We start from the raw sequence: 25,072 nt of genomic DNA, 5'->3' as shown, positions 1-25,072 counted from the left end.
GAATTCAAATAGATATCTCAGGGTGGCCCCTGACACTTTGGGCCCCTGGGCCTGTGCGCAGTAGGCCCCCTCAGTATCCATCCATGCTCTGGAGAAAGTTAAGAATATGGTGTCTTTAAGATATTGATTAAAACATCTAAAAAACATATATAATAGATGTCTCTTCATGTCGGATGTTGTCTGATGATGCTCAGCGCCTGGAGGTCACAGCTTACCTGCAGTATCTTTGCATGGGTGGTAATAGCATCAGGGGAATCCAGCAGTCCAATCATACTGAGATTCGCTGATGAGCAAACATTTCACGTCCAGTCTGTGTGCAGAGTGTCATTTTGTGTCACTGCTTTGTTGACATCAGGGGTATGTGTATGTGGAGCACACTGTGTGCTCTCCCTTCCCCCTCTGCGTGCGCGTGCGTGTGCGAGTCTGGCAGCGTAACATCTGTGCGTACGCGGTCGTGATTGTTGTGAAGATGGCGGAGGGGGAGACAGAGAAGGAATATGACACACGGAAAGCTATCGAGGAGCTCCGAGAGCGGTTCCAGGGTTTGACCACAGCTTTGAAAGAGAGCTCGCAGTCTCCGTTGGAGGCCTCCCTGCATTTCTGCCAGGAGTTTTGCCAGGTTAGCCCGTCCTCCTGCTGCTCATCCCGGGCAGCCTGCAGCCCCTCTGGCTTCCTGGCCGAGGATGCGCGTCTACGTTTGCTACAACAATGTAGCTAAGGAGCTATGCTGCCTAGCTAGCTGCCTGGCATTTCAAGATGGGGAAAAAAAGTCCTCCGTGGTTTTCAGCCATTCTCTCAATGATGTTTGTCCGTGGCGTGGACTTACATGCAAAGTCTGACCATCCATGCGGCGAGAAGTCACACCAGCGTGTGCGCGCCGTGCATGTATTACTCGTATTTTCCAGGCCAGATAGCTAATAGCAGATGAATGTTGCTAGCTGGTATGCAGGGTCCCCCTGTCCTGTGCAGTGGTCATGCTGTGCAAAAAATGGGTAGCTACGTTAGCGAGATTTTACACAGCGATTGCATTGATATGCACTGAATTATGCGTTTGTGTTCACGGCAGAAAATACCATTCAGGCGTTATAACGATGCATCTCCATGCTGGTTTTGGTTAGCGTGGTGTAAAAAGGGGCTACTTTTGTGGAACTGTTTGATTGTACGGAAAGATCAATGATTTTTTTCCAAGGTGCTAGCCCAGGCCTTTTGCACTAATTAATCCGGCTAACCACATCAACGGCGGTGTTTATTACAGTCTTATAGGCAGCATCAGATGAAGATGTTAGATTGATGTCAGTGTTATAGCAGCCGATCTGTCTGCAGCTGGCTCAGACAGTGATTTAAAAGGGAAAGTGTGGCAGTGGTCACTGACTCCATTACACATCCTCCTCATTAATTTGCCCTGACCACGAAAATATGATGCGAGGTCTCCATTTAGCCGATATCCCCCCGATATTGCAAGGATCACTGTCATCGCACCAAATTAGTTTAGTTTACTGGTTTGTTACTATCACGCAACAACCGGCGGTGAGGAATTCATTCAACTTTTAAGTTATTTGAGTAAAAGGGGGACGAGCCTCGGGCTGCATAGTGAAGTTGTTTGCAGTAAAGTCATAATGTAGATTTATCTGTTAAGAGTAAAACTACAGAAATAATAGTCTTTTCGCACGAAATTGATCTGCATGGATGCGTTTGCGTGCGGAAGAAATAAAGGCAGTTTTCATTGGTGAAGGTTTGGAGTTACAGGAGCTGGGTGAAAAAAAAGAGGGAGTTTTTTTTTTTCTTTTGCAGAGGCGCACATAACTTTGGTGCTTTGTTGTCTTAGCTGTCTACATCTTGACTGAATTATGTGATCAATGTAATAACAGTAACTTTTCCTTATCTAGGTGTATTTTTATCCTAGTTTTGATAGTTTGTGAGAGAATAACTTTTTTTCTTTATCTAAAAGTTGGCTGTAGCTTTTTTTTTCCTCCACCTCAAACCACAAAGTTAAACGTTTGACTATTTTAATTGCTATAACAACTCATATTCAGCGCTAGTACAGGGGATTAAGATCTGTTTTTCTTTCTCACTAAACATGTCAGATTTTGATACTGTCATGTTTATGAAATATACATTTTGTCTTTTTAGGATGGAAGCTGTTTACTGGTTTTAGGGTATACCCATGTTTGAAAACCGATGGTTATCCTACCTACATTTGCTTATCGATAGTGTTGAAAAAAATACAATCAGACAGAGAATCTCAGCTAGATTTCAGTTATTTTCAAAAGGGAGACTCTTTACTCTATGCTTACATTAAAAAAAAGCCTTCCAGTTTCAGTTATAGTAATAAAGCATTAGTTCAACCAAAGAAAACCCTTTAGTTGTAATTACTTTAAGTGTTTTGTAACAGACAGTTATATAATAATAATAGTGTAATACTGTCCTACTGTGAAAATGTGATACTTTCTAAAACAGTTATAAATCTTAAACAAGGACAAAAACAAATGACAAAACAAGGCTGAAACCATAACTATTATTTCCATGAATGGATACATCTTTCAGTTAATTTCACAATTAAGAATATAAAACAGTCCAGTTCACTTAATATAGAGGTCCATGGTAAAGGTTAAGAACCTGAAAAGCATCAGATGCACTCTGATTGTAGGTAAAAATGCGTCATTATAACATGGATGACCAAGATGTTTCAAAGTAATCAGAGTAAAAAAGTTTTTATACTTTTTTTTTAGTATAAGTTACAGATTTTACTTACATTGCTTTTTTTCCCGACTACTTGCCCTATCCTCGAAGAGCACCGGATTTTACACTATGACCAACATGTAGTTTCCTGACCCAATGCAGCCCTCTTTGGGGTTTTTGTTATTATCAGTGACTTTAGTTTCAAAATTAATTGGTTCATTTGATGAGTTTATAAAATGTCAAAAAACTGATGCTGATCACAATTTCCCAGAATGACAGGTCATATCTCCAATTAGTTTTGTTTTTATCCAGGCAGTTAAAAAACATTTACAGGGTGCCTGGTGGCTCATTGGATAGAGTGGCACCCCATATACAGAGGTTATGTCATCGTCGCATCTGTCGCAGGTTCGATTCTGGCCTTGACCCTTTGCTGCATGCCACCCCCCCCCCTCCCCCTTTTACACTTGAACTGTCCTATCCATTAAAGGCAATAAAAGCCCCAAAAAATCTTTAAAAAAAAGCATTTACAATGTTTTAAAATGAGAAAAGATGAAAAAGAAGCTAGAAACAGAGAATGCATTTTTTGCTTGATGGTAGGCGAATTGTTTGAGTTCTAAAGTAATATTTTAGTGATTTATGCACATGGTGTTTGTTTTTACAAACTTGGATTTTGAGGATGCCTTGAAAATGATCGCTCCATCAGTGTTTTTATTCTGTTTGGGGTTTTTTTTTTGTCCTTCAGGTCCTAGTGGAGCATGCTGGCCGTTGGAAAACGGATGAGGATCCACTGCCTTTGCTGGAGGTCTACACTGTGGCAATCCTCAGCTTTGCTAAGGCCGCTTCCTGTCTCTCCTCCGAATGTGAAAACGTGCCACTTCTACTTGAAAAGTTAGCACTGTGAGTAAAAACTCTGACATGAGTGCTAACGGAAATATGATTTCTCAAAATCCTGTTTTATTTTTTCTTATACTTTCGAAGATCTTCCTCGGGTATTTGACCCAAAACATGTGCTACACATTTATAACACATAATTCTAAAACTGTTTGTTGGGGAAAGGATCTTCATTAAGTCTTAACTTTTGTTAGTGTGTAAAGTTAATTTGGCAGAGAATGGGTTACAGGTTGTTGATGTGCACATTGAATTTAGCTCAGTTGGTAGAGTGTGTGCTTCATATTCAGCGGCTATGTGTCCTCATCGAAGAGACCTTGGATGTGAATCCGACTGGCGGATCGTTGCTGCATGTCACCTGCACTTTCTCCAATCCCCATTTCCTGTCATCTCTCTAGCTGTCCTATAAAACAAAAGCCTTATAATTCCAAAAATATCTTTAAAAAGATCCGTCTATAGTATTATTGAATAATCAATTATTTGATTGGTCTACAAAACATCAGAAAACAGTGAGAAAAGCCTGTTACAATTTCCTACAACCTAAATTGACTTCATCAAATGTCTTTTTATCCAATCAACATTTCCAAACCCCAAAATAGTAATTCTACAATAATGTAAGACAAAGAAAAGCAGCAAATTGTCATACTTGAGAACCTGGAAGTATTTTTTTTGCATCAACAATGACTGAAACAATTAATTATCAAAGTAGTTGCTAATTAATCTTCTATCGATAGAATATTTGTTGCAGCTCTATATCAGACCTAACATTATTTCACTTTGCAGCTCCACTGGTGTACTTTTGCCTTTGGCTGGCATATTTGACAATAGGAATAAAACAACACACACCCAAATCCCAACGGAAATTTAGATATGAAAAGTTTTGAAATACACTGCAAACAGTATTCAGGAACTATTATGTGCTCTTGAAGTACCTATGAAGGCAAAGTCCTTGAGGCTGTAATCAGAATAGAAATGTAGGCTACCTCTTGGGGAGCTTCGACATATTTGGGATGAGCTGCAGAGTTTACTTTGCACACGGAGACGCAGTGCACAAACAAAATGTAGAGAATCCGAGGTAAAATTATGAATGTCAAGGATGTACCTTTTTTATTGATGGCAATGACCGATCTAGCTACTCTTGTTTTTATCACTACCATATGAAACACAACAGGGACTACTTAATAACACCTTCACGCACACCTTCATTGATCCACATAACAAGTGTCTCACCGCAGCTGATTTACATGCCCCGTTTGTCCTCTGTCATTTTTATTATATTTTCAAAATACCACACTGACTTTACAGCACCTTCTTTGTGAACACTTATTCCTGTACCCTTAATTTGTGTGTGCACAGCCTTGACCTAAATGTGGCTTTAACAAATGACTGTGTTGGATTCATAGGAGCTGTGCGGAGCTGCTGCTCTTACTGCCCCAGCATGTCCCTGGTGCCTTATGGGAGGAGTTTCAGTCCTCCATGAAGGTCAGTACTCCCAGGGACTTTTTCTGAGGCTTATCTATTTGGAGATAAGCAATGAAAAGTTATTTAGTAATTAGAATACATTTGGTGTGGCTCATCATTGAACAGTAATAGAAACATATGAGCCCGAGTCTATGGGTTCTTTCTACAAGAACGGCATTCAATGAACTTCGCTGTTCACTGCAGCTTTTGAAGAAATGTAAACTGCTGAATGGTTACATTGTCATATTGCTCATTTTAGACTCTCGACTGTCTAACATTTAAAGTGTGACTCACAGGAGTTTTAGTAATTGGGTTATACTACATCTTTATTTATCTTGTTGCAGTTGGCACACAGCCTTTTACAAGAAAGTGGGAGCACACAGCTTCGCCTGCTCTCAGTTCTGGCGCAACAGGATGGCGTCTGGTCCAACACCATACTGAGCAGCATCCTGTCCAATCAAATCCCTCAGACTGAGCAAGGTTAGTTCTCACTGGGTTTAAAAACCCACCGTGCTTCTATAACTGCATGAAATTATTGTTCATTGTGTATTATAATTGTCTAAATTGCATGTCATCTGCTGTTCCTTGCCCCTCTTCTCTTTTTTCTCCTTTTTTTCCAACTTTTTGTTTCTTAGTTCATGAGTTTCTAGAGTCGGAAGGTGCCACGCTTCTGAACATGAGATTAAAGCACCTCATCAAAGTGGACAGTGTTGACAAAGCTGCTGTCCTTGCAAAGATGTGCTCAGAGTATCCGGGATATGAAGGAAAAGGAAACTTCAAACAAACCTACTTGCTTTGCATCTGCATGACAAAAAGCCAGGAGCAGCTAATGGAAGAGGTATGAAATGACATGCAGCAACACAGTACCTTCACTGAAACAAACTATAGTGCATGGTCTAAAGTGCATGACCCAAATGCATTTAGGGTGTGTCTACTTCCAGTTTTGTCTATAAAATAGTGCATAATCTGGGTGCAAAGTAAAGTGCAAGGGGCATAGGGGTTGCATTTAGTCCTTAAGTCAATCATAGGTGTCTTTTTGGCATAATATGGAGTCTACCAAATAGAGTGTCATCACCCATTCCCTTTTTAAGTATCACTATTTAAATGACGGGTTTGTAAAGTTGGAGAAACGAGAGGTTTTCTGCTGAGAGTAATACCATCTGAGTAGTAATGTCACTGCAGCAAATATCGAGGGACAATTAAGCAGTAAAACTAAAAACTGTATTTATAAACTAGACAAAAAAAAGAAGTAAACGTTTAGCTCCCGCAATAGTCAATGAAGCTACACTGCTACTTGTGTGCACAGAGTCACTCAGAATGGGGAGTCAGACAGCAGCTCTGCTCTATATTCACATTTCAGAAAATGTACTTTACATTTTCTTGTGCTGTAAACCCGTGTATGTAGGCACATCTTAGACCAGGTCATTGATGGTGCAATCGCTTTCTGCTGCCTCAAAATAGCAAAATACGCCAACGGTGTGCCTGACCACACCTCATTTTAAAATCGACACACCCGTGGGTGCAAAGATAGGCTCAAATACATTTGTTACTTACACAATGTGGGCGCTGGCCTAACAATCACAGCTTCGTTGGTCTGAAACAACCAATGACAGTTACGCTGCTCCGTATGCTGCTTTGCGCTGGCATCATTACACTTAATACTTACATGTATTAAGTGTAAAAAGTGCTCAACAGCTGATCATTGATTTTTATATCTTAAACCCAGCAAATCTCCCAACCAATAAACAGAAAATTGAGTGTTAAGGTTTTTTTTGTATAAGAAGATCATTAAAAAAATGTCCCAACAGTTTTTCCAAATGTGACAGATTCTTCATCTGATTTCATTTAAACTGAATGTATCTTTGATTGTTTCTCTCTTTCTTTGTAACAGATTGCGTCAATAGACTGTAAAGATGCTCTTGAAATGATCTGCAACTTGGAGTCAGAGGGAGATGAGAAAGGAGCTCTCTGCTTATGTTCTGCCTTTCTCAAGCGACAGCTGCTCCAAGGAGATGTTTATTGTGCCTGGTAACTGTTTGTTTCAGATAAATACTCTTAGAACACTTACAGAATTACTCCCAGGAATACAGTGGGCTTGAAACAAATACATTTTGAAATTGACTTTTATCCAACCTGAAACAATCTCTGTAACAATCATGAGCACAAACCAACCCTCTGTTTTTTTGGAGGTTCATGTCTTTAAATAGCTTGAATGACTGACTGAATGACTTATTTGCTTTGATAAAACAACAGTTGAAGTTAAAACTATGCCAGATACTTTTAGATTTGTGGTCATCTGTAATCTAAATATATGTAATTTCAATGAGAGTAATCAAATAGATAATCCAACGGGTTGTGTTTGTGATGTTTTGCAGGGAACTCACACTGTTCTGGAGTAAGCTACTCATGCGTTTAGAGTCGTCGGCTGATGCGTTTCTCGGACACAGCAAGGAGATGGCTCTTCTCTGCAGGAGCGTTTGTCATATTCTGTTTCTAATCAAAGTAATCCAAAACGAGGTAAGAACAATGGTCTGCAAATTTGTAGCTGATAGCAGAAAACATTACACATAGTCATTCACACCAACACTGACTCATGTGATACTACATCTGTTAAAGGGGTTAAAATAGCACGCTTGGCATTCATGTTACTTTTTTGTTTCCATAGGTTGGAGAGGTGGGGCTCCCAGTTTGTGTGGAAATGTGCATCCAAGCTCTGAAAATGACATCCAGTGACCATAAAGATAGCAAGTCCACCATCTGCAAGACTATTTCCTGCCTCTTGCCAACTGATCTAGAGGTTAAGCGTGCATGCCAGCTGACAGAGTTCCTCCTCCAGCCAACTGTTGACTCGTATTATGCTGTGGAGTCACTGTACAATGAACCTGACCAAAAGCCTGAGGAGGACGGGAGTCTACCGGTGCCCAATTCTTTACGCTGCGAGTTACTGCTGGCCTTCAAGACACAGTGGCCTTTTGATCCCGAGTTCTGGGACTGGAAAACACTGAAACGCAACTGCTTGGCACTGATGGGCGAGGAGGCAGCTATTGTGTCATCTATTGACACACTCAACGACACAGATGAACAAGAGGTGGAAAGTGCACTTGGTAAACTCCCTGAATACAGAGACCTGGAGGATTTTCTGTTAACCACTACAAATGAACTCAATGAAATCACGGACGAGAGAGAAAAAAACAGAGAGGCTAAAAAACTTCGGGAGCAGGGTTTTGTGTCTGCTCGGTTCAGAAATTGGCGAGCCTACATGCAGTATTGTGTTTTGTGTGACAAGGAGTTCTTGGGTCACAGAATTGTCCGCCACGCTCAGAAGCACTTCAAAGACGGAGTGTATCTTTGTCCTATTTGTGCTGACAGTTTTGAAAGTAGGGAGGTTTTAGAGCCACATGTAGCATCACATGTAAAGCAATCTTGCAAAGAGAGACTGGCTGCAATGAAAGCATCTAGAAAGGTAACCAAACCACCTCAATCCCCTAAGAGTCCTTCAAAAAATTTAAAAGTTGCTGCCAAGGTGAGCATTAGTCCTGTTAAAATTGAATCTCAAACTGGCGACCAGTTGGCGTCTCCTGTTAAGATGGAGCAAACCACATCAGACACACATATAAGTCAAGACTGTTTTTGTCCTGTCAAAAACTGTTCCAAGGCTTTCAAGTTTTTCCGCAACCTCATGGCTCACGTCAGATCTCATAAGAACGATGAAGAGGCCATGAGGTTTTTAGAAATACAGAAACAGAAAGTGGTGTGCCAGTATTGCAGAAGGCAGTTTGTTAATGTTAGACATCTTAATGATCATTTGCAGATGCACTGTGGTAGCAAACCGTACATCTGCATACAGTTGGATTGCAAGGCCAACTTTAACTCCAATTCTGAGCTGCTCATGCATAGAAAAACACATCCTGAATTCAAGGCCCAGTGCATGTTTCCTAACTGTGGCCAAGTTTTCAGTGAGGCCTACCTGTTGTATGATCACGAGGCTCAGCATTACCTTACCTACACCTGCCAAACGGAAAACTGTGGCAAAATATTCTACTCTCAGTCTCAATTTGTGTCTCACCAAGAGAATCACGGCACAAATGATACAGTAAACAGTTTGCCCGTCACAAATCAAAATCCTCCTGAGACTCCAAAGGTAGAACCACCACCTCAGACCACCCTGAGCAAAGAAGTCTGTCTTGAAAGGATAAATACAGATGTATATATGAAGGAGGCATCAGAGGCAAATGCATCACCATGCAGATCACCAGAGTTTGCAAAAGAACCCATTCCTGTGAGAGTTAAACACTCAATTGAAAGCATGCTGAATTCTGCAGCACATTCTGAAATGAAAGAACCAGAGAAATGCTACACTCCACTCACAAACCCCACTCCAGAGCCAGCACCGGAGGCTAATCATGGGCACCATTATGTGGCAGGGCAGGGTGAGATCCCTCCAGTAATTCCTGTACCAGTTGCAACAACCCCTGTGGCAAGTCAGCAGGGAGAGAGTCTTAATAATGTGCAAGGCAATGAACATCCACAACCAAAAGCAATTCCACAAATAATTTCCCCAAATCAAATAAAGGTCGAAATTCCTTGTTCTATGCAAGGATATCCTTCCAGCACGCCTGCTGTTACTGCTAGCAGTGAGGAGAACCTGCATTGCTGCCCATATAGTGAGTGTACAAGGGCATACAGTACAAACAAAAGTCTGTCAAGGCATGTGAAGAAGCAGCACCCAGAAATATTTGAAGATTGGAAATTGGCAAAGAAATACAACAAAGTGGCCAAAATTACAGCAAAAAAGGTTCCAAGTGGGCCAGCCTCACCCAATCAGCCTCAGAACCAGGGGAACAGGCCATATCAGCCAGGAATACTATGCAACAAACCTGGGATGCAGCAAATGGATTACCCAATGGGATCTTCAACCTCACCTGCCCAGTGTTATCCTGGATCAATGGAGCCTGTGCCCATCACCCCAATGGTGAACCCCACGCTGTACCCATCATGGGGAAACCTAAATAATCCTAGCGGAATGATGCAGTCAGACATGTCCCAGTCATGGTCTTCACCTCCCATGAATAACTGTTATCCGGATGCCTTCAACATGAATGAGTACCCCCCTCGGGGCTACCCTCAATGGCAGGCAGACCCTTATCAAACCACAGCGTCTCTCCCATCTGATAGAGATAATTCAGTGGCAGCTATACATGGTCCCTCCATGTCACACGCTCCTTCAGATTCAAGTTTGATGTCTCAGTATGTGTCTAGTTCTCTGATGCTTGATAATGGAGGGCAAATGCATAACGGAGGGCACCAGTATGGGCTAATGCATCCAGAGGACAGTGGAGACAGTGTGGATGTGGGAAAAAGCAGTGCAAGTATGACAGGCCAGTTGGATAAAAGAAACAGTATCTCAACAATTGATAGCCTCCCTGAAGGAAGTTACCACACTCCATATGTTCAGAGTGAAAATGCTTGTCTTAATCAAGGCCCGTTAGTCAATATCCCCATGAAATGTCTGAGCCCAGAGGCCCAATCTGCATTAAAAGATACACATGAAATAGTTAAAACAGAGAATGTGTCCACTCCTTGTTATGAACATATGGACAACTCCGGGGATAGCATGATCAGTCCAAACAGTGTCATTCACACAGATTTCCCTTACGATGAGGACTGTCCAAATGCTGACTGTGAGGCTACCCCCTCAGACCCTGACTCGCAGAAAGGAAAACGCAGCAGGTTGAGCAAGAGAACCAAATGGCCAGCCATCATTAAGGATGGCAAAGTCATCTGCAGAAGGTGCTTTAGAGAGTTCACAAGCACCAAGTCTCTTGGAGGTCACTTATCTAAACGCTCACAATGCAGGCCTGTAGATGAAATTGACCTAACGGCTGATCTGCCAACATCTTTTCTTGATTTCCTCAATGACCCCCATGTCCCTGACACCAATGGAGCAATATACAACATGTCAAATGGTGATTTCTCACAGGAATCTTGTAGCTTGACCACTTTGACGTCACCCATGGTGTTAAAACAGGAGCCCCAGTATACAAATATAATGGACTACTCAGACTCTGTACCTTATCCCCCTGAAAACCAGCAACAGAAGGCCGGAGAGTTGGCTAATCCAGCTCTTACTGTACCTTATCAAGAGGATCACTTGATGGAAATTTCACATGCCTTTCAAAGGTTGGATTTAATCGAGGCTGCACAAGGGAAGATGCGGAGTGCTTTGTCATTAGAGCAAAATGTTAGTCATTGTGATACAGCTAATGATGTTGAAAATAGTAAACCAATGAGCAAAAGTGAGGACAGGCCCTCCGAAAAGGTACCCAAACCTTTTAAATGTGACCAGGATGAGTGTGAGTACTCATTCATGACAAAGGAGGCGTTATTCAAACACTTGAGTAAAATGCATGATTACTCTAATGAGATGATAGAAGAACTAAAAAAAACCCCATCCAAACTGTCTCCATATCCATGTCAGATTTGCCCCAAAACATTCACGAGAACAACAGGTCTGAGAATTCACTATGAGAAAGTACATCGTTTGTCAAAGGCAGAAATGCAGAAGCTAAGGATCAGTGCTCGAAACAGGCGTGCATTCAGACTGAACAAAGATGGCGGTTTGATTGGCCGTGCGTCCACTGATGCCAATAGCACGAAACAATGTGCAGCTGTATTAACTGCGATAAAACAAGAACCCCTTGACATTGCAATTGCACCTCAGACAGACAATGACAGCAATCCACAAGGTCCTGAAATCACTTCACCAGGAGATTCAGTTAAACAGGGCTTCATGCCTGAGGTATCAATTGTCGGACAACTACCACCACCCCCTCAAAACTATATGGCAGATAAGTCTATCTGTGAGGTAGCACCATCAGTTCACGAAAAAGCCCAGGAGCAACCTAAAGTGGCTGTTGATGACAAGAGTCCAGGCGTGAAAAATACATTAAGTTTACAAGACAAACTAAGTCCGGTTAGCAAAGAGCAGCAAGGACGATCAGATGCATCAAATAGCAAAGTAAAGGAGCCAATGTCCAGCCCTACTGCATCTGCTTCATCTTCCCCAGAGAAACCCAGCAGCTCCAAAAGCACACCAACGAAGGACGAACCCCAGAGGAAAGAAAAACGAGAAAGGAAAGAGAAAAGGTTGAGTCTCAAAATGTGTGATACAGACAACGCCTACAGTCCATATAGACCATATCGCTGTGTTCATGAAGGATGCACTGCTGCATTCACCATCCAGCAGAACTTGATTCTCCATTACAGGGCCATGCATCAGGCATCCCTGCCGCCGAGCAAACCTGAACCTGAAACTGAAAAGACAACTGTCAAAAATGCACAGCCAATGGACAGCCATCAGAGGATAGACAAAGGTGATGAGGTTAGGTGTCAAGTGAAAAACTGTTCAAGGGTGTTCATGGGAATCACAAGGTTAGTGCAGCATTACCTCTTACTTCACAAGTTCACCCGTGACAAAGCCACCGCCATGATGGCAAGCATGACCATGGGGACTTTTAACTGCGACCGGCCGGAGTGTGCGCTCCCCTTCAACTCTGTGGAGAAGTACATCGAGCACATCAAGAATTTCCACAAAGAAATTGCCATCTCTGAGAGCGGCTCAGTTGATCCGACTTTCAGGTGCGAGTATGAGGGATGCGACCGTGTTTACACTACAAAATCAAACCTCCTCCGTCACCTGATAAAAAAGCACGATTATGTTTATGATCCGAAAGCAAGCGACGGAAGACGGACTAAATCAGTTGGGCTCTTCCCGGGCATTAACGGGAAAGAGAATGTTGAAAACAAACTTAAAGTGAAGAAGAAAAACGCTAAAAAGAAAGATGGGAAGTCCATTGAACACTGGACCAGTTTTGGAAAGCCTACACTAAAAACCCACGATGAGGCTTCAGCTATGTGCACCAAGAAGTCCGCTCTGCAGTACCCATGCATGATAATAGGCTGCGATGCAGTGGAGCGGGCTGAAAGAAGTATATTTAAGCATTACACCACTCATGGCCTCACAGAAAGATACATTGAAGACCAGAGGAGCCAGTTCATTTTCTGCAAAAAGTACTCACGCTCCAGATTCAAAGATACAAGCAAAGCAGAGGGCGCAGCAAGCTCATCTTCTGAGGAGACAGAGCCAGATGACGGTGAGAAGCCCAGTGACCAGAAAACAGAAGAGCAGGTGGATCGAATAGGCCAAGAAGACAGTAAACTGTCCAACGACGATAGTGCAGAATCCCAAGCTTCCACTGGGACAGAAGCAGGAATTAAAAGAGGCCGTCCCAGAAAGCCTGCACAACCCACACCAGCTTGTCCGGAGAGGATGCAGACCCTTAGGAATCGAACGACTGTTAACAGTTCAAGAGAGAACTCAAATCCTGGTACCCCTACAGCCCAAGAACAACGTGACGACGGGGTTATGCCAGGGTCTTTCAAGCCTTTAGGACTTGAGGACTCTTTCCTCAAGTTCCTGGAAACCTCAGAGTCAACCCACTCTTCCAAACGCAAATTAAATGACAAATCTAGTTCTGAACTGCCGTCCAAGAGACAACAAACTCAAAGACAGAAAACTGCAACAAAAAGTAAAACAAAAGATGAAATCAGAGGATGTGAAAATGTAGTAGATTTCAGAAATCCGCTTAATATCAAATCAGTGAGCAATGTCAAGATAGTCGTGGATAAAAGATTTTCAGACGGTGCTGATCTTTTGTTAAAGCAGCTACAAGACATGAAACCCATAGTCATTATAAAAAAGTGGCTTTACAGCGGATCATAGCCCGATATTTTGTTTTCAACTCGACCTCACTCAGGATTTGAGAAGTTATGCTGCAGAATGGTTTGTTTGTTAATGCATCAGATTTTGAACTGTTAACATAATGGTCACAGTTAACGATAAAATGGCCTATTTTGTACTTAATGAAAAAATGTCTTGGATGATTTTAAGTATGTATGTTAGTTATAATAACCAGGTAATCCATAGGGCATAGATTTTAGAAACATGTTTGTATTTATGCTTAGTACTGAAGATGTTTTTTTTTCTTTTGCTAAATGGAGACTTTTAAAGAAAAACTATGTTTTTATATATCCCTATGGGATTTCAAGTTCTGTTTGTATTTATTTCATCCTTTTTAAACACTAGTAGACCTATCTGTAATATTTACATGTCTTCCACAAAGTGTTCAATAAAATGTTACTGGTTCTTTTTGTAAAATAGTGTCTGCAGATCTTTTTTGTGTTGCTGTTTTTTCAGATATCTTATTTGTTTACACAGTTCACAGTAAATTTAGTCCTCTAGAAAAAAAATCCTACATTCATGCATACTTTTTCAGATTTGTGGAATTGATAAATAACAGGCAGCATGTATGTAGTTGACTGTTTGAATTTCTGACAAAACATAAGAGCAACATCACATAAAATAATCCTCGTCTGAGTTTCTCAGCACAGCAATTACACATTTACTGGGCTTTATTTGCATGATTTTTTAAAATAACTTTATGCAGCTGCAGTCTAGCTTAAGTTAAAGTTAAGTCATCTACACAGGAACCACCAGAAATAAATACAATCCTTATTTTACCAAAGAATATTCAAGGAGGCATTATATAAGCACCTAACAGTATATAAAATAGACACAATGTCAACACAATTTAACTTAAGACAGTAAATATTAGGCCCCTTATATCAGGTCCCTGTTTTTATGAAACCCTAGTATAATATTCATGTACATGTGACAGATATAGCTACACATTAAATATACCATATAAAAAACATGTTTTGGGGAGTAACTAGCTATTTCTATCAGAGTTGTGTAATTAAATGACAATTATAAATTTAATTGTAACTCATAACAGTTACTGAGCAAATAAAGTGTAATTAAATTACAGTTACTAATCAAATGTTTATGTTTGTTTGTTTGTTTGTTTTTTACAGTAAAAGGTTTATTCTTCATTATATTGAAGAACCTTTAGTTAAAGTTTGTCAGTATAGTACTATTTTTAGGTTTATGCTGCATGGTTTAAATTTATGTTTATTGGACTTTCAATCTTTGTTTCCCAGTTTAAAACGTGTGAGAAAAGTAATGAAAAATTAGCCAAATTTAATAAGTCAGGCCTACATTATTTTGATGAGGTAATAAAAAATAGTTATTTTTTAGTTTTTGAAAAGTTACCAGTAATCTATAAGTTATTACATTTTAAAAGTCCCTCTCAACACTGTTATTAACTATATACATACAAATTTAAATATATAGTAAAACTATCACTTACTACTATTGGTTACACCACTACTATACTATACTACTGTATACTTTGTGTATTACTAGTATTAGGGAGCATCATTTACAATTGTGTCTTCAATGAATGTGAATATTAAACACTGCAAAAGGAAACAAAGTTGGATCTGCAGAAAGGCCACAAAGGAAAGGACAAAGACTAAAGATGCCGATTTTAATACGTTTGACTTAGGTGAAAATTTAAAAATCGAAAATTAACTATTTGATTATTCCGACATTTCAGTTTTATTCCATCTGTTAGCAGACCATGAAGGATTTTGTTTTATGTGTCCTTTTCCCCAACATTTAATTTATTTAATGTGCATTAAATTTATTTTTACATTATTTTTATATTTTGAAATATATTTTATACTACTTTTAAACTTTTAAAATCAGGAATGTAAAAAAGAGAAAGGGGATGGGGCAGAGCCGTTTCAGAGCTCAATTCTAGTGCACTAACATGGGGACAAAGGAAGGGTCGGGGGTGTTCAAGATCAGCAATGTTTAAAAACAAATCCACCACACTTAAAACCGGGTAAGATATAATATAAACAAACTATATTAAAGTTAATAACTTTAAGGTAACCTTTCTTATTCTAGTGCGGTTATGACAGCTTTGATCGTGCCGAATAACGTCAAACTTGACTCGGCTATGAACATGCGCGTAACACTTTATTATCTGAACACAACCCTTTCCGTAAACGTCATATTGGCGGGAAGTAATAGCTAGTTTGTTAAATACAGCACAACCGGCATTTTTAACAAATATTTTCACTTTTGGGAACTATCCTAAAGATCCTAAACAGTCTTTGGATGTAGCTAATGCCAAGATGTCTACTTCATCTGTTTCCAAGGTAACGTAATAATCATGACGTTTATTGCATGTAACGATAAACTTCATGAAACTAGTTTGGCAGTCAAGACACAACACGGTTATATCCATGTGTACTTTCTTTGTTTATGTTCATGTTCACTCGATTAGTAACGTATGTTTATTTTTAGGGCTGCTTTGTTTTCAAGCCAAGTGCCAAGAAGAAAAAAACGCTCAGTTTAGGTGAGTTATGCTGATGTTTAGCTGTCAGATGAATTGACGTGTCTTAACGATACACTCACCTTGATGCCATTTTCCCACAGAGGATCATTTCACCCGTGGCTGTGAAGCTGGTGAGAACAGTGAAACACGTTTCAAACTTTGTCAGGATCTGTGGGACAAAATTAAAACAAACACAGAGGTAAGAATATGCAACATGTTGCTCCTCCAACAATGAAAAGTCATTACAACAGTGTCCATTTAACCAGGAAACATCTTTTCTGTTTTATTTAAAATGCTGCTGTCATGATTTTGGTATTTTTTTAAAGCATTATAAGCATCAAATTGAACATAGATGAAATGTTTTAAATAATAACAGATTATCGGTCTGGTCAGTTATTGGGGCTGATATTTGGCATTTTTGCTGATATTCTGTATCTGCGTTATATTTTAAGGATTGCCCATGAAATTAATTAATTAATATAAAAATGCAAAGCAAATGTCAGCATGGGGGGAACTTAAATTTTTGTAAAACATCAGGGAGCTTTCTTTTCTTTTAATTATTTAAACAAAGTTTTTTGCTGGAGTTAGCTATATTCCAGCTTAGTGTGTAAAGTGTGTAAAATATTAAACTTTGCCTCATGTTATAGCAATTTATAACTCCTATGTAAGTTAAAAATATAAAAATAATTTCATTACCGTAGAATTTGACTTTGATAAGGAGCAGGTCCTCATCCACAGATCTACCAAGTTTCTACAGTAGAGACAAAGAGACAAACCAAACATTGGCTCTAGATAGGGTCATTCATTTTCATTTAATTTAGTTTTGTTTATTTATTAGGACAACACACATTAATCAACGTTTCTGTAAATGTGATATTTTTTAGCCAACTGGATAATTTCAACAGTAGTCCTTTGGCAAATTGAAACTTATAAAGTGATAAAGTTCATAAAAGAAAGACAACAGGGCACCGTAGGACAGCAATTGCAATAACTAACAGGAATTCTTAAGACAAAACACAGGCCACACAGCAGCAAGAAACAGCAGAGCATCAGAACAAAACAATGACAGTAACAAACATTTTAGCACAAATACTCATGCAAGCAGCATGAAGCAACAACACACAGCTAAGCATTACATGCAGAGCAGCAATAACAACAAGAAACAACAGTCATTAAACAGATACAATTAGTTTTTTGTTGACCACTGAGCATCAAAAAAACACTAATTAGTTTTAACCTGAAACTGCTTTATTCAGTGTTTTACTGGTTTAAATCAACCTGCCCATTTGTTTTGAAGAGGAAGAAACCTCTGCAGATTATTTGGCTCTAAGTAAAAACTCCATAACAATGTACACTAAAGAAACTATACCTGGGAGACTTTTCAGCTGGTTACAGTCTGCAATCCTCTCAGCTCAATGCTTATACACACTTGCCCACTGGTGCTTGTAAAATTCGCCTTAAATAGGGTTTCATAAATAAATTCTGCATTTGAATTAGGTTCAAACATGTAGTTAAAATGCCGCATACTTACATCCGTGCAGAGTTTCAGTTTAATCTGAGCTTTCAGTCTGTCAGACCTTCATCAGAGCATACACCGATCAACAGCGAGCATGCAGGTTCAAGTGACAATCTCAGTCTAATCACTGGCAGTATGTAACACACCTGTGTGCAACCCTGATGGTAGGAGCTCCACTGTCTGGGAGTTGTAGTTTTTCAGTACTGGATGGAGCCCTGTGAGGCAAACAAATGGATCCATACTTGTTATAAAATGCCAAGATACAAAAAAGGGTGTAACACAGTGAATACAAAAAAACATGTAGAATCAGGAAGTACGTTATAATAGTAGCAAAACATTTTCATCAAATAGTAAATGGGACTTTGTGAGAGATCAGGCAGAAGCCATCAAAAATCAGAGATCCCAGATCTATAAAAAACACACACATCTCACAATAAATAAAATAAAATAGAACAAAGGGCCACGCCAAGGTCAGAGCCATCATGAACCATGGACCCCAAATTCAATAAGAAATGAAGAAAAAGGTACATCTTGGACAACAGAGTGACACTCATATCAAAATCCTCCAGAGGCTGAAGTGCACTGGTACAAAAAACAAGTTAAACAAATATTTTTCTGCTGTCTTAGGTTTTACAGGATGAGCTCAACAGGAACATCTTGGACAGCTTGCTGGACTTCACGAGGAAATGCTCCTCCACTCGCCAACACAGTGACTGGGCCTCACAGATGAGAGCCAGTGAGATTCCTACAGCGGCTCTCGTGCTCGGTATGCTGCTGATGAGGCAGTAATATGTGACTGATTGCTGATTGATTATCAAAACAACAGCCAATTTAGAATATAATGGAAACAAATCATTCCCACACTCTTAATGTGTTTGTTATTTTCACCAGTCTTGTGGTATCCCTTTGGATGATTTCTTGAAGCCCACTCCAACAAAGAGTCACTTATTTTGGCTGCTTTTCTTTTCCTCTGATGTCCTCTAAAGGCGTGAATGTCCCGGACCATGACATGACCTTCCAGAGTCTGTCTGACCTGCTCCAGCAGTCTGTCACTCCTCATGTAGCCTCTGTACAGGCCAAAGAGTGCGGAGGTAAGGAACTCTGAGCTCAGCATTGGCTTTATTTTGCCATGTTCCCAACATTGCATTTTGTGCTTTTAATATTGTTGTCTTTATCATTTCAGCATTGAAGCATCTGATGAAGAGGGTCCTGGAGAGGTTAATGGATGCTGTTGTGACTGTGGATGATGAGGATGAGGAGGAGGCTGAGCAGAGCAGTGCTCAGCTCCACAAGAGCGTGCACTGCTCCCTCAGTACACTCTGTGACTGGTACAGTACAAAAACAAAGGTGGGTGGAACCATGAAGCACAACGAGTGTGCATTATTTTACATTTGCAGTTAGGTGCATGAAGAGTTTTAATCACCTGACAGGACTTTTCACTTGTATTTCAGAAATCTGCTACTCCTGGAAAAAAGCGTAGCTCTGCTGTTGGAGATGATCTGCAGCAGCCTCCTGTTGTAATTATTTTCAAAGACTTAGAAGCTTTCAACCCAAAAGTTCTTCAGGACTTTATACACATCTGCAGGTAATTAGAAACTTTGAGAGGAAAAATTCAACAGTTTCCAAGTGATTTTATCTTTCCATTATCCTCTTCCTGATTACAGAGTTATAATAAAAAAGTTCAAGATCTGTAAATGTGAAATAAGTCTGCTTTTGTAGCCACCTTCACACTTGAACTTCTACCAAGTGACCCACTGAAGAAAAAGTTAATCCATCACCATGTTAGCGTGGAAATGTTGCAGCAGTACCTCCTTGAATATGTTCTCCGTTCCACAGCCGGTACATCGAACATCTTCCGCTGATGTTCATCTTTGGGATCGCCACGTCACCCAGCACCATCCAACACATGCTGCCCCACTCTGTGTCCTCGCTGCTGTGCATAGAGCTCTTCCAGTCCCTCTCCTGTACACAGCACCTGGCCACAGTCATAGACAAGGTAGTTTGTCACTCTCACATAGAAAAGAAATACATTTAGGAAATATGGTGAACATTCAAATCATGCTCTGAGTTATCACGTTTGTATTCTTCATCATCCAATGATTACCTCACGTTACACTCAATTCTAGAAGAAACCTTTTTCTAGCATGGTTTCAATGAATGAAGAATCCAAAAGCAGAAAAAAAAATCTTGATGAACTGAAGTCACTGGGGACTAATTTTTACAACAGCAAAACTATATCAAAACATCCGTTTAGAAACTCTCACAACATTCATGCAGTATAATCTAAGTCTCGTTTGTCAGTTTGAATTGTCGTTTGTATCACTGATCACAGAAGCTTTGCTGTATGTCAATCAAATTTTGTTACTTTGGCTATTGTGGTGGCTTGTAAATGAAACCCCAGAATGTTTATTGTATTTTTTATTTCTTTTTTTTGTTTCCAGTTGATCCTGACATATCATTTCCCTTTCAAACTCAACGGTAAAGTGATGCAAGTGCTGATCAGCATCTTCCTCTACCACGATTTCTCAGTGAGAAACTTCATTAAAGGCATTCAGGTACAGAGCAGCTCCGAAATACTTTGTCCAATTTGTGTCTCATCAGTGTGTCCTCTGTTTGTACCGCTTGTCTATTTGTTTGAGAATCTTAATTCAGGTATGCACATTTTGTAAGCAAACCTCCCGCTCTGTCTTGGTGCAGCTGGCCCTGCTGGAGCACTTTCACACTCAGCCTCTCAGTATACTGTGCTGCAAGAAGAAGGAGGCTCTGCTGAATGTGATGCAGCTCAGTCACACTGACTTGGAGACGATCAGGCAGCTGCCGTCGTTCAAGAGGTACCCAGAATCTGATTTTAACGTGTGCAATATCTCTGAGTGGACTCGCAGACAAATCATTAAACTGTGAACCATTTAGTTTATCTGCAAGCACTGAACACACCATTTTTTCATGTGTTTCAGTAGCTCGTATTATTTGGTTTCCTTTTTAAATCAAGTCTAACCTGTGTGTTTTTCCAGGTATGTAGAGAAGCAGGAAGCTCAGGAACAAGTGAGTCTGTTCACAGATGACGCTCATTTAAAGGTACATTCTCTGTTTTATCTCTAAACCTCAGGCAATAGCCAACAATGAGAGCACACACCTGGACACAATAAATGCTTTAAATTTCTTTTCTAATTAGGAGGTTTGTCAGAAGCTGATAAAAGACCTTCACAAATACCATAAGAACTACTATCCAATCCTGAGGTGTGTCCACACTCTGACCTCAACATTGCCTCGATACCCTCTTGGAAAACAGGCAAGATATCACAGCTTTATCATTTTGCAGAAAAAAAAGGTCGTTCAGGGTTGAAATAATAGTGTAAAAATGAATTATCTGTGTGTCACAGATCAGAGAACTCCATTTAATATGCCTGGAGAAGAACGTTTGGGAGAACGAGGATTATCAGTCAGCCATGAAACTTGTGAAGTAAGTCTGGATATGTAACCGAAAAAGATATTTAATCAGGACATTTCACATGGTCATCACTGGATTAATGATTTAAAACCTCTATTTTATTTTTTAAACAATATTTCACCCATTTTCCAGAACAGGTTACATGATGATATTCAGGATGTGAGGAGTCAAAGGTTTTTCACGTATAGAGAAAAATGATCTGTTGCTATGTGGTATAAACAAACAATTAAAACATACTGTCTCATAAAAATGAGCAGTGCGGGACATTATGTGAAGTATAATTTAAACAAAATAAAATGTGCACAGATGCACTGAAGAACATACCATTAGCCCAAGAGAGGCAGGAGGAATGATTTTTTTTTTGCTGTGTGAGTCACAAGAAATTGGGACACATTTTTTGTTTAACTGTCCTGTCTACACGGACGTTAGGGATGTCTTTTTTTGTAAAGTAACATCCATTTATCATCATTTAGGTTTCTTTTGGCTGAATGACTATTAAAAGAACTTGAGTTGTGATCCAGGAAGGAAACCTTTTTATAGCAGACTTTATTTGCCAAGCTTGGGAGAGAAGGCAAAATATTTCCTTTAAGACTAAGCTGTCAAATAACGTGTAATTTTGCAATAACCACTGCAACTGTACTTCTGGGGTCTTGTTAAGCCATGGGGGTTTGGCACACGAAAATAAAGACAGTCAATCACTTTTTAAAAAAACTGTCAACAAGCGGGATCAACAAATAATTAATAATCACTTAAGGCTGTTTATTCAATTTGTGCCCATTGTTAGAAGACCCTCTTAAAGTCCTCCAGCTTTGATGTGTTGTCTGAAACATGTCTTGTTTGTAGTAATACACGGTACTTCTTCCCCTCCAGACAACCTTATTTACATCTTCCACCACTAGATGGCAACATATTCAAGGATATTTGGATGATTTTTGCTCCTCCTGGTGGCCAAATATCCATTCATATACAGTAAAGCAGTGCTGTTGTTTGTCACTGGCTGTTTATTAAGAAGAAACGAGATGTTTGTGCAAAAACACCCCACTCTGAAGTTAGACCCCTTGGGGTGCCAATGTACCAATCAATTGTAAAGCTCCTGTGCTTCCCCCTGCAGGATGCTGGCCAAAGACGAGCTGATCACTCTGCTACAGAAGTGTGTGGAGATTCTGCAGTCTGCCAAAGCAAAGAAGATGAAGGCTGCTCTTGTCCAGCTGGAGGACATGCTCGCCAAATTTAAGCAGTTGGACAGTAAGTAGTAAAAATGAAGTAAAGCACACACAACCATATTCTCCCTTTATAGATTTTTACTTTCCCTCATTTTGCATTCAATCTGATTTAGTCTCTTTTCTTAAATAATTATTCCTGCCTGTAGTGAATACACTATGGTTTTTGAGATTGTTTCATCTTGTTTTTAACAGCAGTAGCTGCTGAACATCCTCCCAGTGAAGAAGAAAGTCTCACCTCTCCGGTGAAAAATCTTCAAAAGAAAACAGATCTATTCCAGCTGCAAAAGGTTTTTATAGTTATATAAAAAATGTTATTTTCACTGCATTTTTCTTTAACCAGATTCTGAAGTGTTTGATCCATAAATTGTCTGGTCATTCGTACTTATTCTAGACACTGCTGGAGATGAACGAGTCTCGGAGATCCAAGAAGCTGAGTCCATTCGAGGTTCTGCGAAACGAAGCTCTTGAGTTTATCGACAGCTTAGTGAAGTAAGACCTTCTTGCTCGACTGAAAGTGTAACAACTTCTTAAAATTGGATCACTTAAATATGGTAGAAATGCTACTTTGGCTAACATCTCTCTCCCACACAGGAGTCACCTGTCCCCTCCAGAGTCTCAGACGCTCTACGAAGTTTGCTACTACACTTCTTCAGCCACCGTGAGACGCCACCTCAATGCAACACCTCGCACCTCCATTCAGGCTGCGCTCAGCAGCCCCTACTATTATCTCCAGGTACATCTGCCTCTTTATCATCTTAACAACTGTGTGACAAGGCAGAACCGTAGGAACTGTGAAGGAGAAACTGAAAGCATTAAAAGTACTTGTGTCTTCTTCCCTCTTTGACTTCTCCAGAATGAAAGCCTAAAGACAGAGGATGGGACTGTCTCTAATGCTGCTCCTGATATCTGCATCGCATACAAACTCCACCTGGAGTGCGGCAGGCTGATTAATCTCTACGACTGGCTGGAAGTGAGTTTAAAATGAATCTACCGAATAATGTAATTCAACTACACCAACCAACGTCTCAAAGGAAAAAGCGAGACATGTTTACACAGCGTTCTGTTTCAACTCGAAACAATAACAGCACCTTTGCCCTACAAGATTTGATGCTTAGAAGCTTTGTTTTTCATTCTCTCGAGGAGGCTTTATTGATCCCAAGGAATCAATGTGTCACATTGTTGAGCTGAAAACTGAAAATCAGCCCACAATAGGCCGGATACTGACATGAAATCTGTGTTTGTTTGTTTTCAGGCCTATGCCACTGTGGTCTCTGCTGCTGAGGGTAATAATCCAGATTCTGACAACTTCGGTAAAGTGGATGAAGTCAAACAGTATCCTTCTCTCACTTAATCTGCAAACATCCCATCATGCTGCCCCAACATTTTAGGACGTACTTTGTGTTGTGATTTTTGGCAAGAAAACTGTCATAATAGTTCCTTTTAGGTACATGTAACAAGTTAGTTCTTAGGATGACATTTCATGACGGATGAGGTGGTGGAGGTCAAAAATATAAATTTGTCCTTTTTACCCATAGTTCTATTACCAATATAGATTTTATTTTGGCGTGAGTTGCTGAGTGTTTGAGATACTGATCTAGAGTGCTTTCTAGTTTTTCTATATTCAAGACAAGACAGATATCTCTACGGCCGATATCTCGAACACCCGGCAAGTCACACCAAAATCAGACTGATTAATAGAACTACAGGTAAGAGGAAAATATGTAATTTTAAATTTGGGATTGTCACTTAATCACAATGAGTATAATCCATGATTGAGAAATGTTCCTTAGCTTGTTCTCTAGCGCTCGTTTCATCCGAGCTGTGTCCGAACTTGAATTTCTGGGCTTTATTAAGTCCACCAAGCAGAAGACGGACCACGTGGCTCGCCTCACCTGGGGAGGCTGCTGACCGAATACTCAGAGGAACCACAAACACACACTTCTTTACGAACATCTTAAAAACCTCGACTTGGATTTATATATTGTACTGAATTTTGAAATATATGGGACTGGTGTCTGATAATCGTGGTGCCGTTTTTCATTTTTAATCACAGTTGTGTGTTAAGCAAAACACGTACGGTACTTTTATCACGACACAAGACAAACATACAGGTGATGTTCCGGAGAACGTAGTTTGTTGTATCAGTAATAAGTATCTTCAAACTTAACTTAGGATGCTTCCACTAAAATGTTGCTATACTGAAAACTCTCGTTTATTGATAAATAAACCAATCATCAGGATTTTTCTTTTTAAAATTTGATGAATAAAGATTACAGCGGTAAAATCATCATTCACGTATTATCTTTAAGAAAATGCCTATTTCTCACGAGTTCATGAAGAAATCAGACTTTCTTAGTCAACAGACTTCCCTGAAACCACTATTTTAATAGCCTGGGCTGCCTGAAGTGGGGACTGTGGTTTGATCCAGCCCGCCAGATGTTTTTCGCAAAAGAAAATCTGAATTACATTTTTTTTAAAATCATAATATAAATCACTCTATTCCGTTTGAGTTCTTTTGTAAGGTAAAAATACGACACTGTGTATAGGAGGT

The 25,072-nt window shown here is 39.9% G+C and overlaps 2 protein-coding genes across 2 annotated transcripts; both read left to right on the top strand.

Annotated features, from left to right (window-relative positions):
* Positions 1 to 436: 436 nt before the first annotated feature.
* Positions 437 to 14,082, top strand: znf292a (zinc finger protein 292a). Its single transcript, XM_042500763.1, has 8 exons — positions 437 to 619; positions 3,422 to 3,576; positions 4,971 to 5,049; positions 5,373 to 5,508; positions 5,664 to 5,866; positions 6,920 to 7,056; positions 7,404 to 7,545; positions 7,694 to 14,082. Exons 1-8 carry the CDS (start codon positions 470 to 472, stop codon positions 13,808 to 13,810), a joined length of 7,119 nt encoding a protein of 2,372 aa, XP_042356697.1. The 5' UTR covers positions 437 to 469; the 3' UTR covers positions 13,811 to 14,082.
* A 1,955-nt stretch (positions 14,083 to 16,037) lies between these two features.
* On the top strand, positions 16,038 to 24,794 carry orc3 (origin recognition complex, subunit 3). The gene is made up of 20 exons (XM_042501054.1): positions 16,038 to 16,155; positions 16,304 to 16,355; positions 16,436 to 16,533; positions 18,478 to 18,616; positions 18,837 to 18,941; positions 19,034 to 19,197; positions 19,302 to 19,435; positions 19,687 to 19,846; positions 20,292 to 20,405; positions 20,548 to 20,681; positions 20,862 to 20,925; positions 21,023 to 21,139; positions 21,231 to 21,310; positions 22,410 to 22,543; positions 22,714 to 22,808; positions 22,913 to 23,010; positions 23,113 to 23,254; positions 23,375 to 23,491; positions 23,774 to 23,853; positions 24,324 to 24,794. The coding sequence occupies exons 1-20, from the start codon at positions 16,132 to 16,134 to the stop codon at positions 24,427 to 24,429; spliced, it is 2,157 nt and encodes a 718-aa protein (XP_042356988.1). The 5' UTR covers positions 16,038 to 16,131; the 3' UTR covers positions 24,430 to 24,794.
* The last annotated feature ends 278 nt before the right edge of the window (positions 24,795 to 25,072 follow it).

This window comes from Plectropomus leopardus, chromosome 14, assembly GCF_008729295.1.
Source record: "Plectropomus leopardus isolate mb chromosome 14, YSFRI_Pleo_2.0, whole genome shotgun sequence".
In the NCBI taxonomy this organism is placed as follows: domain Eukaryota; kingdom Metazoa; phylum Chordata; class Actinopteri; order Perciformes; family Serranidae; genus Plectropomus; species Plectropomus leopardus.
Note: the sequence above shows the minus strand (reverse complement) of the source record. Positions and strands in the feature narration are given on the sequence as shown.